This window comes from Suricata suricatta, chromosome 10 (genome assembly GCF_006229205.1).
Source record: "Suricata suricatta isolate VVHF042 chromosome 10, meerkat_22Aug2017_6uvM2_HiC, whole genome shotgun sequence".
Lineage (NCBI taxonomy): Eukaryota > Metazoa > Chordata > Mammalia > Carnivora > Herpestidae > Suricata > Suricata suricatta.
In genome coordinates, this window is record NC_043709.1 from 103,921,464 (window position 1) to 103,934,170 (window position 12,707).

General features: G+C 48.9%; 1 protein-coding gene across 1 annotated transcript in view; it reads left to right on the plus strand.

The window, feature by feature from the left end:
- The window catches only part of CACNA1C (calcium voltage-gated channel subunit alpha1 C), a 721,004-nt gene that overhangs the window by 649,173 nt on the left and 59,124 nt on the right, over positions 1–12,707 (plus strand). Inside the window, exon 31 of the mRNA XM_029953179.1 lies at positions 8,162–8,245. Coding sequence (XP_029809039.1) covers positions 8,162–8,245 — 84 coding nt within the window. The remainder of the gene's footprint in view (positions 1–8,161; positions 8,246–12,707) is intronic.

Here is a 12,707-nt window from a genome sequence, read left to right on the forward strand (position 1 = left end):
ATTGTTGCAACATTGTGACAGGTTTCTTTCCTGCCTAGAGCTTGAGAGCTTAAAAGTCACTATGAATGATAAAAAATAATTATATGACTTGCATAAAGCCTTTGTGTGGGAAGGGTGGTATTAGCTATTACATTTAATTATTTAATGTGAGAAATTATTCACACTGTGTAAAGACGCCCAGTGGAAAGTACACCGTGGTTCCCTTCTCCAGCCCGGCCACTGAGAAAGAAAGCAGAACATCCTGAGTCTGGGAGGGAAGAGGGATCCCCAGACCTGCCCCACCAGACCTGAGGTTCTGCTGTGCTCCCGGCCACTGTGGTAGGCGTGGGGCCGGGGGGGGGGGGGGGGCATTGCAGGAAGGCCACAGGCAAGGCCACTCACGACTGACCTCGCAGCGACACAGCAGCCAGTAGGCCCTGAATACGTCCCATGTGAGGTCGGGCTGTCCTCACAGAGCCTCCGGGGGCTGCACAGTGATTCCTCCTGTTTGACAGAGGAGGAGGAGGCAGAGGCTACGGGAACCTGCCCGCACAACTCAAGGTGCATCTCTGGAAACAGGGCAGGAGCTCATTTGGTTCACGTTTCGATCACTAAAGTAGGTGCCAGTGCTGCCTCTCACAGTTGCACTTGGGTCACCCCTGCCCCTTCCCTAAGCAGGGGTCAGCCCGTTAGGCCAGGAAGGGCACACAGGGGGACTGTCAGATCTGGGTTGGAAAAGAGAGGAGTCAAGGCAAGCAGAACACAGAGGGATGTCACAAGTTCAAGTTGAACCTCCTGTTCACCCACTCTCAACACTGCCTATTCTATGCCTTCCCTTGTCCTTCAGAGCATGTCCATCGTGTTTATTTGAACTGCAGGTTGCCTGCGTACATTGCAATGTGTCTGCCCGGCCTGTCCCTGCCACAGGGACACGTCCATCCAGCACCCTGGTCCTGGAGGAGACCTGGGCAGAAAGCAGCTCAGTAGTAACAGGGAGCAGCCACTGGGATCCTGCAGCCCACCCAGGTGTATGGTGAGGCACAGAAAGAACCTTCTGAGGTCCCCAAAAGGAACCTAGTCAATAACCCCCAGTTTTCACCTGCCCCTGGGGGAAAGGGTGCAAGTGTCAGATCTATTCAATTCTGTGTAATCCCAGGTACCTAATAAGTCCTCATTATGTACTCCGAAGATACATATATGAAAGAAGGCTTTTGAAACATCCCTGGGGAGGAAAAAATTTAATTTAAACATATGGGAGATGAACAGTTCAAAGTATGCATTCCTCCAACAACTTCAAGGGCAGCCCCGTCATCACCCCCAACTGGGGCCTCCTCTCCCCTGGGCCAAGGACCCAGTGCTTAACCCCAGCCCCCCGGCCTGCTGCTGCCCTTTGTGTCTGCTGTCCCTGGCTATCTGTGCAGCGTGAGCCTACAGGAGCCTCTGAATGAACACATCGCAGGGCAGGAGCTGACCGAGGAAAGTAGAATCCTCACTGCCTCCCAGGCTGCCGGGGGCCTGGAGCAGCTGCGAGCTCCAGTTACCACTTCACCATTAGACGCCACTAATCTCCATGATTACTGTTATGTCTAAATGACATCCTAACATAATACAATTCATATCATCTCTGCTTGGTGTCAGTTACCATTGTGTTCCCCGATATTCCATGAGATCGACTCTTCCCATGGCCGCTGTGCTGCCAGCTGCATTCAGAGCCTCTCCCTGGTTCATTCGCTCTCCCCTGTGCCTCAGTCCCATGAGCCGGAACCCAGGAGAGACCAGTGCTGCCAAGGAACTGGGCACCTCCCCCGACCCCACCAGCACCTCTGCTCGGCTTCCTGCCTTGTGCACCTTCTCTCAAATGCTTGCTCACTCACACAGGGGCTCTTGTTCTCTTTCAGGGACCCCCTTTTCCGGAGGGAGGATGAACCATGGTTGGCCTCTCCCTTCCTTTTTATGCCCTGCCTCCAGCAAGTGACCTAACCCCTCCTCCAGCTTTGTGTGGACTCCCCGCTTTCCCCTGAGATGCAGAGCTGCCGGAGACCCAGCCCGCCTCTGGGGACTGGGCATCCTGCCCACAGCCTCTCACGCTCCCCTCCACTCCCTCCTCCTTTCCTCTCTCCTTCTCTCCACTTCCCACTCTCTGTGTGGCTTTTCCTCTCTCACACCTCTTTTTGTCCTTCCCTCTGCCTCTGCCATCTACCTTTTGTGACCTTCCCCCATCCATGTCCTTCTCACCTTCTGGTTCTCTCCTGTTTCCTGTAGTTCCTTTGCTTCTCTGCCATCTCCACCTCCTGCCAGCTGGCTTTTCCCTCCCTCTGACATTCTTCCTTCCCTGGCCTTTCTCTGTCTCAATTCCAGCACCTCCACTGCTAATCTCAGCTCGTCTCCCACATGGACACTGGGCCTGGCAAGACTATCTGGGGTTCCAGTGTTCCTGGAAGTAAACACCCCTGGACAGGAGGAAAATTTCCTCATCACCTCCTCTGTGTTCCTTTGCTTTCCCATCAGAAGTGGTTCTGAAGATGGGCAGGCAGGAACAAAGAGGAGGGCGGAAAATGATGGCAGCAAAATAACCATTACCTCAAAATCCCTAAGAATACGCAGAGTAATCCCAGATTTTCTTGTGATACCTTCTCACCACCAACCTGTTTTAAAGCTTTTATTGCCCCTGAGATCACAGAGAAGACCTCGGCTCTGGGGAGGGAAGGAGCTAAGAATCTAGAATTCAAAGGCAAAGGCACGTGCCTGTAACTCTCTGCAGCAGCTCTGCTCTCCAGGATCAGAGGCAGAAAACACATGGCAGCCCATCCTCTCCTCCCAGCCTCTAGGCAGAAGAACGAGGGCCTGAGTCTCCCCCAATACCCGTAGTGGTTTCTAAGAACCTGGCAGTTAACTGTCTACATGACCTGGAATCGAACAAAATTGAGCCACAACAACTCACAAACTGTCATCAATCTCCAAATGATACCACCCATATTTCCTTCAAGAGTCTCAAAAAACAGTCACACTACTCATTTGTGACTCAAGGTGGAGAGAAAAGGCCCTAGATGCAGGTGACCTAGAACCTTTGACTTCTTCCCCCATTCTTCCACACACCTGGGGTTTGCCTTCCCTTCTACTCAGTCCCAACCCCACAAGTGAACTTGTGAGTCCTGCTTAAGGAGGAGAGAGGTAGATGAGCTTGAGTTAATCCTGACCGTCACCCATGCTCATTTAGAGCTTACTTCAGGCCAGGCACAGGTCTAAGTGCTTTACGTGCATTGTCTCACTTAATCCCCATTATCACCCTATAGTTTTCCCACTTTACACATGGGAAACTGAGGTGCAGAGAGGTGAAGTTATTTGCTCAAGATTATCCAACTAGTAAAGTGCTAGAAGGAGAATTTGAACCAACAACCTACCTCCAGAGACCATGCTCTTTTTTGACTTGGAAGCTTCAAGGATGGAGGTGAATCAGGGCACAGATCATCAAAGAGAAGGAAATCTACAATTTTTGTGCACTCAAAATGCATAATGTGTTGTTTTGCAGCAATTTTTCCTTTCCAAAAATGATTTTCAGACACTAGTATCAGTTTGGTCTACATGCTGTCACCTACCTCAGCTGGTGAGCAGGGAGTGCACCAGCACTTGGGAGAATAGGCCACACGCAGGGTATAAGCAACATCACAGGGGTGGCCATGTGGCAGCCTGAGTGGATGAACATGAGACCAGCCCAGGCAAGGCCAGAGGAGAGGCCCCTCTTCCAAACTCAGAGGCTTGGAATTGAAAGGGGAAAACCCACTACATCTGCAGGATTTAAGGATGCCCAGGGAAAGCCTTCTATCCCCCCCAAACACAATCCCTTCTGGATGATCAGCCCTGCTTGTCTCTGAGGAGTTGGACATTAAGAGGTTTGGTTTGCCATTTCAAGGAGAGCAAGGAAAACCCTCTTCCTAACCTTGACTTCTACCCTACTATTTGGGACCTCATCACCAGGGAAGGAAGGAGTCACAGGTACAGCCTGGCTCCAGGTTAAACTGATTTCATAAGAGAAAAAAATCTATGATTTTTCCCACCCTCCTTCTTCCATTACACCCACAAAATCTGTATTACCTGTGGTTTCCAGCAAATGAGGAAGTAGGCAAAATAGGTTTTGTGTGTGTGTGTGTGTGTGTGTGTGTGTGTGTGTGTGTGTGTGTGAGAGAGAGAGAGAGAGAGACAGAGACAGAGACAGAGAGAGACACAGAGAGACAGAGACAGAGACAGAGACAGAGACAGAGACAGAGACAGAGAATGCTAAGCTCTTATACTCCTGAGAGTGCAGGGGGAAAAAATATTCCTCCAGGCCCTGCCCACATAAGGATTTGGCCAGGCATCTAAATGGAGGAGATCACCTTGTTTCTGGGGATGAGTTTGGAACAGGTGGGAGGAAGGACTGTGGAGGGTGGGGGAGGAGGTGGACTGAGAAAACGGAGACCTGATAGCTGGATCTGAAACCATCTTCATGGTCCAGCTTGGAGAATAAATTGATGGGCTTGTGGGACAGAGGAGTGGAAAGGTGGGTGGATGGACGAGTCAGGGTGAAAATCTGCCTCTTAAAGGGATCCTGCCACCCACCCACTACCCAGACATGCTTCCTCACCCTTGCATTCTATCTGTGTCAATCTCCTCAGACAGAGTCCACAGGAGTCCTTGGAAATAAGGCAACTGGTTGGTCTCTGCAACCAGTGGAGGCCCTGGTGCTGGGCCTACCAGGTATCTTGCCAGGGACAGAGGAATCAATGAAAAGCCTCAGTAGCACAGCCTGATGAGGGCAAGGATGAAGCATGAGGCATTCATCTTGAGAGAGCCCAACCAGTGGAAGCTGGCCTTGGAAGGTTGGGAGAGGGCCGTGGTCAAGGAGGAGTGGACTGGCATGTATGTTCCCTCCATCTGCATATACACAAAGAAATCAGAGAAAGGGTAATGAGTGATGCCCAACCGGGAGGTTGGCAGGATCCCTTTAGGAGTCAGCCCTTGCCCTGGTGCTCACCAGCTGACTAACCTATGTGTTTATTCTGGCCTTTGTCCTACTCTCTCACGTCCTTCCCTTTTCTCCTCTCTCAAAGGCATTGCAGACCAGGCCGGCTGATCCATTTTGTTTCAGGTCTCTGGTGAATGAGAAGGTTTCAACTCCTCTTCCTTTCCTGAACGCCGAGCTCGCCTATTTCCTATCTCTCTTCTTGCCCAAATAATGTTTTGTTACCACATTTTCTAGGCTAGATGCTGAACATTCCTGGACTCTGTTCTGGTTCCTGCTTCTCTCCTTTTTCTTCCCTGACCCCACCTCTCCTTCCCTTCTGAAATAGCTCTCCCCAAAAAGATGGTATTCCCATCTAGAGAGACTCTACCAGTGTTTTCCAAATTCTAAAACACATGCATATTTATAGTTCATTGGGGTCTTCACTCTTTACCTCCCTTCTTTCAAAATCTGTCTTCTCCCTTTGCCCCATAAATTATATCTAAGAACCTGGGAGGGAATTGGTCATTTCCTGCTCATAACATGTAAACTTAAATGGGAGAGAATAGTCTCCCTCTGCCTCAAAGACTCTAGTATACTCAGAAACTATTCTGGGAACCCAACAAGAAAGCCATGATTTCCAGCTGACCCTCACCTAACCCACGCCCTGGCCAACCTCTGCTTCTCCAGTCTAGCTGTCCAAAGTCTCCGCATTGGCGTTTCTGTTTTCTCTTGGCAGAAATGCCTGGGAACCGAGAGGCCCCTTTCCCTGTGACCTGACCTCCCACACTAAGAATAACAGCCCTAGGACAGCATGTCTTGTGATCCCTCTGGAAAGAGGGCATGGCTGGAAAGTTGGGACGTTAAGGGCGCTAGATAGAGCCAGGACGGTGGAAGAACAGACTCTTGGCTCTTGTGAGTAAAATATTAAAAGGGAGAGTTGGAAGCCTTCAGGAGAACTGGGGAAAGAAGTCTGGGAAACTCTAAGAAGACCCTTAATGCTTTTATACCCACTCCCCAACCTCTAGAACCCCCATCTCCTGGAGGCCCCAACTAGTGGCTCAGAGAATAGGAAGATGCTGGTCCAGCCAAACAAATGTGGTCCAGCCCTGTCTTGTCTCCTTTGCAGAACATTCCTTGAAAAACTGAAGAAGCAAATATTAGGTCCCTTTTTTAAGAAGATAAATATCTTTAGTACTAGGTCCTTTCCTTTCCACCTCTAAGGAATATGACTTTCCTGTTCGTGGGGTTGCCTGAACTGTGCACATATACCCCATTTCTAGACTCCCTCACCTCTCAGAGAGGCAGGTGGTCCAAACCCAAGACACCTCTCCACTCTGTGAAGAGTTCACCCTCCCAGGACTCCTGGAGTCCTCTAGGATATCTGAGACAGCCTATCCTTGGGTTGACTCGTCATCCTAGACCTCAAAATAGTATTTCAAAACCATCTCTTCCCTTCTTCAAATATGGTGCAACACCAATGAAATCCATGCACACAGAGTGAAGTAGTGAAGTCTGGACACTAGTCCTCCCACTATGTGCCGTAATCTCCTTTCCATGGCACCACTGCCTCCAGTCCCTTCCTGTGAAGCCTGGATCCCCATTCCCTCTGCCCAGACCACCCCTACCAATCCAGTTCTGAGGCTTTGATAATTTCGTTCACTTTGGGTGGCATTTATATTTCAACGGGACTCTATATCAAACTGATGCTGTTACGAGAGGAAGCTGGGGGAGGTGCATAGGAGATACCCTTGAAAGCACTATCTAGGGCCCTATCTCACATTAGTGAACTAGAAGACTGACCTGGACTCTATCTACTTTCAGTTAGTAAAACCTGTGCCAAAACAGAGCTGTCCCTGGAAACACTAGGGAATGTCCCTCACTGGAACAGGGGTGATCCTGGTTCTAGCTGCATAGAGTCCAGCTTATTGGAGGTATTGTTTTCATGATGCAGTCCTCTCATTATTGCTGAGCTTTATATGGGTCACTGCTGAGCCCAGATGACATGGCCACCCTTCTGGACCACACTGCTGTGGTTTTCAGGGCCTTTGGAATTCCCAAATCATCCACAGGACCACAATCCACTCACCTCAAGGGGATCACACACCTGTGTCCCTCCTGCCTCCACCTGTGTCCCTCCCTGCCTGCAGATAGGCCCTTCTGATGGAGGAGAACTGAGGGCATAGGAGACACTGAGTGCAGACTGAGAAGAGTCTAACCATGTTCCTGCACCATTGTGACTCCCACTGCCTGCCCCCATGTCCTTTTGTGCAGAAGGATGGTGACATGGGACAGACCTGGAGGAAGGGGGCCATGTGACCATGGGAGGGCGGGGCAGGAAGGTTGGACCAGCCACCTCCCAGCTACCCGCTTCCCTCTTGGGCTCCTGGCCTCAGTTAAGGGCACTCAGAACTCCAGCAGCAACACTCAGGTGCCCAGACGGTGATTCTGATGGTCATGTTGCTCTGTTCTTGTCTGTCTAATATTCCTTTTTAATCCCCATCCTGCCTGCCCCTCCCTTATGTAGGGTTACTTTAGTGATCCCTGGAATGTTTTTGACTTCCTCATCGTAATTGGCAGCATAATTGACGTCATTCTCAGTGAAACTAATGTGAGTATGACTCTGCCCTCCCCAGGAAGCCTCCTTCTTCCTCCTCTGCCTCCTCTGTTTCCCTTTCTGTCACTCTCTCTCTCTCTCTTTACCTTTTATTTGTTTGTTTTTTTAATTTCCTGTTTTTACCCCCCTCCAGTCATGCTTTTTATTGAACCTGCCGTCGTCTGTGGGGGAAAAAAAGTGGGAGCTTCTCCTCCTTTTTTTCTGCTTGTCCCAGCTCTGCCCCACTGTGCTGGGCCCAGGAGCCCGGAGCTGAGCGGAGGGGCAGGCACGGGGGGCTGACCGGCCCCCAGCCCAGGGCGGCCGCAGCCCAGCGGAACCTTTGAACTAACCCAGCTTTTGTCAGCCCTCTCCACCCTGTGAGAACCAGGTTGCCCAGGTTTGAGCCGCAGGAACTGTAGAGTGGTAAGAGAGTATTTAATATGCCCACGTAACCTCTTTCTTTTCTCATTTTTTTCTCTTCTCTCCTTTCTTTCATGCTTTTTTTTTTCATTTTTTCCTCTTCCTTTTTGTTTTGTTTTTCTCCTTTGTTGTTGGTTTTTTTTTTTCTCTTCTCTCTCTCTTTTCCTCGGCTTCTCTGCCCCATGCAGCACTATTTCTGTGATGCATGGAATACATTTGACGCCTTGATTGTTGTGGGTAGCATTGTTGATATAGCAATCACCGAGGTAAACGTAAGTACATGGCGTCTGTACCTGACTGTCCGTGCCTGTTCTAACACTCATTTGTCGTTCCCCAGTTCATTTTTTTCTTCATTTTATTTACTCCTCCCCACCTCCTTATTTTCATTTTATTTGTTCGTTTAAAGGATTTTTTTCCGATTGCTTTATTTTGATTTTTGTTTGTTCTGTTGTTTAACTTTTGGAACGAATTAGGCTTCCCCTTTCTGTTTTTGATTGCTGCATCTTTTCTCTTCCCTTTACAATCAGCCTGGCATGACTCACACTGTACAGGAGGATGCAGCTATGGGAATCAGAGAGAGCCAGAACAAAGGGGTATTTACAACTTCTGGGCCACTGCTGGGGCAGGGACCCAAGCCTCTCCTCACCCCCACCTTCACCTCCAGACTGCTGCCTTACTCTGTCTCACCTTCCACTCCCATGGCACCTTGGAAAGGAGCTCCGTCAAGGTGGACCACCAAAGTTAAGGCTTGGACTTAGCCTGCTTTGTCAGCCCAGGGACCAGCCCATTATAGTCATAGTGAAAGGAAGGGCTCTATTGCCATTTTTAAGTCAGCAGCCCCTGCAGGCAGCCCAGCCCCCAGGCTCCTTTGGTAGAGAAGAGGAGAACCGGCCATGGCAGCCATGTCAAGACCCCTGCTCAGAGCCTTTTCTCTGGAGTAGCAAAAGAGCCAGGTGGTTGGGTGATCCACCGGGAGCTCTTCCCAGGGGCCTTCCTTCCACAGCCTTTCCTTCCCTGGCTGTGGAAGCAGACTCTGGATGAGCATCTCACTCCCACATGAACCTCCCTGGAGCACTGATTCTTGCACCTGCCTGGTTCTCTCCCACTCCCAACCCCCTCAGAACCCAGCCCCTGGCTCCCTGGCCTCAGCCAGAACTGCAGCCCCTACCCCTCCAGGCCATTTGCCGCCTTCTCCCGAGTTGCCTCCTCCTATACAGTTCCTTCCAGTTCCTGCACATGTCTTTTTGTTACCTGGCATGTTTAAAACTTCTCTCTTTATCTATAGACAAGCCCTCCTGCGGTTAGTCTTTAACATGTGTCATTTAATTTTTTTTTTTGTTTTTATTTTTCCTTAATTAAGAGACTTGGTAATGTTTGCACAAACCTTTGATGCACTGAACCATTGAATAGCAGCACGGAGCAGACGCTGTAGAGTTTTGATCTAAGATGTTTGAAAGTACCCTACCGATTGCCACCATCTCCCTTCTCCATCCTTACCATTCCACTCCATATTTCGCTCCCAATCAGTTGATTTGACATGTTATCATATCTGCCTGGTGCCCCTGACTAGAAGCCCGTCTGTTCCCCTTCCAGCAGATGGATATTAGAAGGAGCCTGTTAATGCTTTCCCTACATCCCCCTCCCCTCAACCTCTTACACCCTCTATGCTCACCCTATAGCTACAGATTCAATGGTCCCTCTGTTTCCAAGATCCCCTTGCGTTATCTTTGTCTCATGGTGCATGTGTGTGTGTGTGTGTGTGTGTGTGTGTGTGTGTACATATTCTCCCTAGACTTCCCCATGCAATAGTCAGATCATTTAAAAAAAATCCATCTTCCTACTCAGGCTCTGTGCCTCCCCTCCCCTCAACACCTCCCACAACCACCCTCCCCACTCCTGAGCACACTTCGGGCCTTTCAGGCTTGATGAGCCCTAAATTGTATCTCAGGTGCTATTCAGGTCCATGAGTCACTCACCCATGTCTAAAGGCCAACACCTTTGTGCTTGGAGCCTGTGCCATACAGTGCTCCCCACTGACAGAGTGTTGCGGGAGAGAAATAGGGAAGAGAGAGCTGCCCTGCCTTCGGAGGGTTTGTCTTCAACACAGTAGTGCAGCTCCATAAGGATCTATCCAAGGGACTCAGAGCTCCCCTGGAGGCTGGGAGGACTGATTGCAGCCCAGGGGGTACCTTTGTAGTTCTCACTGTTGGCAAGGCCTATATCACTCAAAATTGCCATTTTCTCCCAAACTATTACTGTTTTTAAATGAGAAACAAAGCAAAAAAATTTTGCTAGGGTATAAAATTTCTACAGAAAAAAGTGGCTACACTGGGGATAGAGAAGGAGTATGCAAGGCAAGAAAGGAGCATGAAATCATCATGCAGGCTCTTATGTTTATATGATGATTTTCTACTTATGATTCACCTGTGTTATTTATCTCAGGTAACTCATAACTGCCCTGTGAATTTCATAGGCAAGCATTATTGACCCCAATTTGCTGATCGTAAAGATGCTCATGGAGAGACTTAAGTGCCATTCAGAGCCACACAGCTGGATCTCGGCCTCTTGGTATGGCCGGTTCACTGTGCCCTGGGCCAGAGTGCCTGTCTCTTCACTCCAAGATGCCTTGAACAAACACACATATCTCACATAACCCCCTCATCCTAGCCAGGATTTGTTCAGCTCTTACCTTGTGTAATTTATTTATTCCTATTTTTAAGTCATCTTTTTTACTCTTTTAAGAAATCTCTACACCCCACATGGGGCTCAAACTCACGACCTTGAGATAATGAGTTGCGCATTATCCTGACTAAGCCAGCTAGACACCCCTGACATTCTTTAATTTATATTTTAAATAACCATACAGGGATTTTTCCCATTTTCCAAACAAGGAACTCTGTGTCAGCCCATCTGAGAGCCCTGATGTACCTCTGACTCCTCCAGCCTCCCTTCACCCTGCACTGAGAATCTTCTCACTCCTCCAGATTGAGGAATTTGTTAAAAGTCATACTGAAGGGTTATCTGGGGATCAAACAGGGACAGTGTGTATAAAGGAGAGCACGAGGAAGTGTCCAGGTGCCCACACCACACAATTAATGGCATCAGAACAAAGAGAATAAATAAATGTAACACCACCCAAAGCCCGAAGTCAGTGTGGGAGAGGAAGACAGGGCCAGACATGAAGTCAAAAGCTCTTCCTGTAGAAGTTACCAAAATGCCCAAAGACTTAGTTTCCTCATCTGTCAAAGGACAATGATGATATTTACTGCAGTGTGTTTTGAGGCTGAAATAAGAGCATCTATTTTAAAATTCTATGTAACTGTAAAGCACCGCTGAGTGGGAGAGACGATGGCACCCAAGTAAATGACATTTTTTCCAAAACCCCTACTGGAAGAGCTGGCATGGCCTAGTCTCCAACCAGTTATATCTAAGTATAACTTACTACCCACAGACACTGCAGGGGCCCTTATTTCCTGGATATGCTTAGACTCTGAACATGCTGGACAGGTGCAGCCAGATGAAAGGAAGCACCATGTAACTGAGCACCACCCACAACTCAAGCATCCATAGGCCTCCTCCGCAAGCACGGTCCTGGCAGGACCCTGAGCTCAGGTAGCAGCCAGTGCTATGATGACAAACTAACGATCAACAATGTGTAGTCGTAGAAGTAGGTCCCTCCACCACGTGGTTCTGCCTTCACATCACAGGCAGCTTGTGGCTCTGGGTGCTACGTGGCGTGAGGAAGTTCACAGCACCCAGGGCGGTTTCCCTGGATGCTGCTCTAGGCCTTCTAGCTGTACTGTCATCACAAGACATCCATTCCCAGACATATGTTCTATTTGGCAGGAATCCACAATTTTAGCTCCAAGGAATCCATGAGGGCTTTTCACCTGTCACTCATCATCTTTGACTTTTTTAAAACAACAGAGATCAGCTCTACTTTTCCTCACCAAATCCCATATTTATCCTAAATGCCCTCAAATACTCCCTACATTTATATTCTTCTCCCTATGAATGCTGTCTCTTTCCTCCTTGCCTTTACTACATGGGCCATGGCACCCTTCCCTCTTGGGAAATAGGTTTTCCACCAATTCCAGGAGCCATCATTCATTCACTTCACTGTATCTATGGTCTCACCTTCTGTGTGTCAGGCAGTGTTTTAGGCACCTACAATACATCAGTGGACCAAACAAAGCCATTGCTCATGAGCTGGCATTCCAGTATTGGGGGAATAACCAGAAAGTGAGCAGAGCCATAAGTACAGAAAATAGGAATATCATACAGTGTATCAAATGATAAGTACTTTGGAAAAAAACTATGCCAAATTAGGGGCATCAGAGGTGTTGGGGAACAGTGAAGGCATCTTAAATAAGATGGGCTTCACTGAGGAGGGGATGTCCGAACAAAGCAAACACAGGAAGGAGGTACAGAGTTACCCATGCATATACCTGGGTGAGGAGCTTTCCAGCAAGAGGAGCAGCCCCTGTGGCTGGTTCAGACTGAACAAAGGAGAAGAAAGAGAGGATTGGACAGGGGACCAGATTTTGACTTTTACACTGAGCAAGAAGGGAAGACACTAGTGCCTTTGAGAAACGCTGTCCACAATTTGACTTACATTTCCAAAGGACCACCTCACTGTCTATAGGAGTTGAGAGTGGAAGCCCAAATAACACTTAGAAGGTAAACACGGTAACCCAGGTGGAAGGTGATGGTGCTGGTGACAAAGCAGTAGCA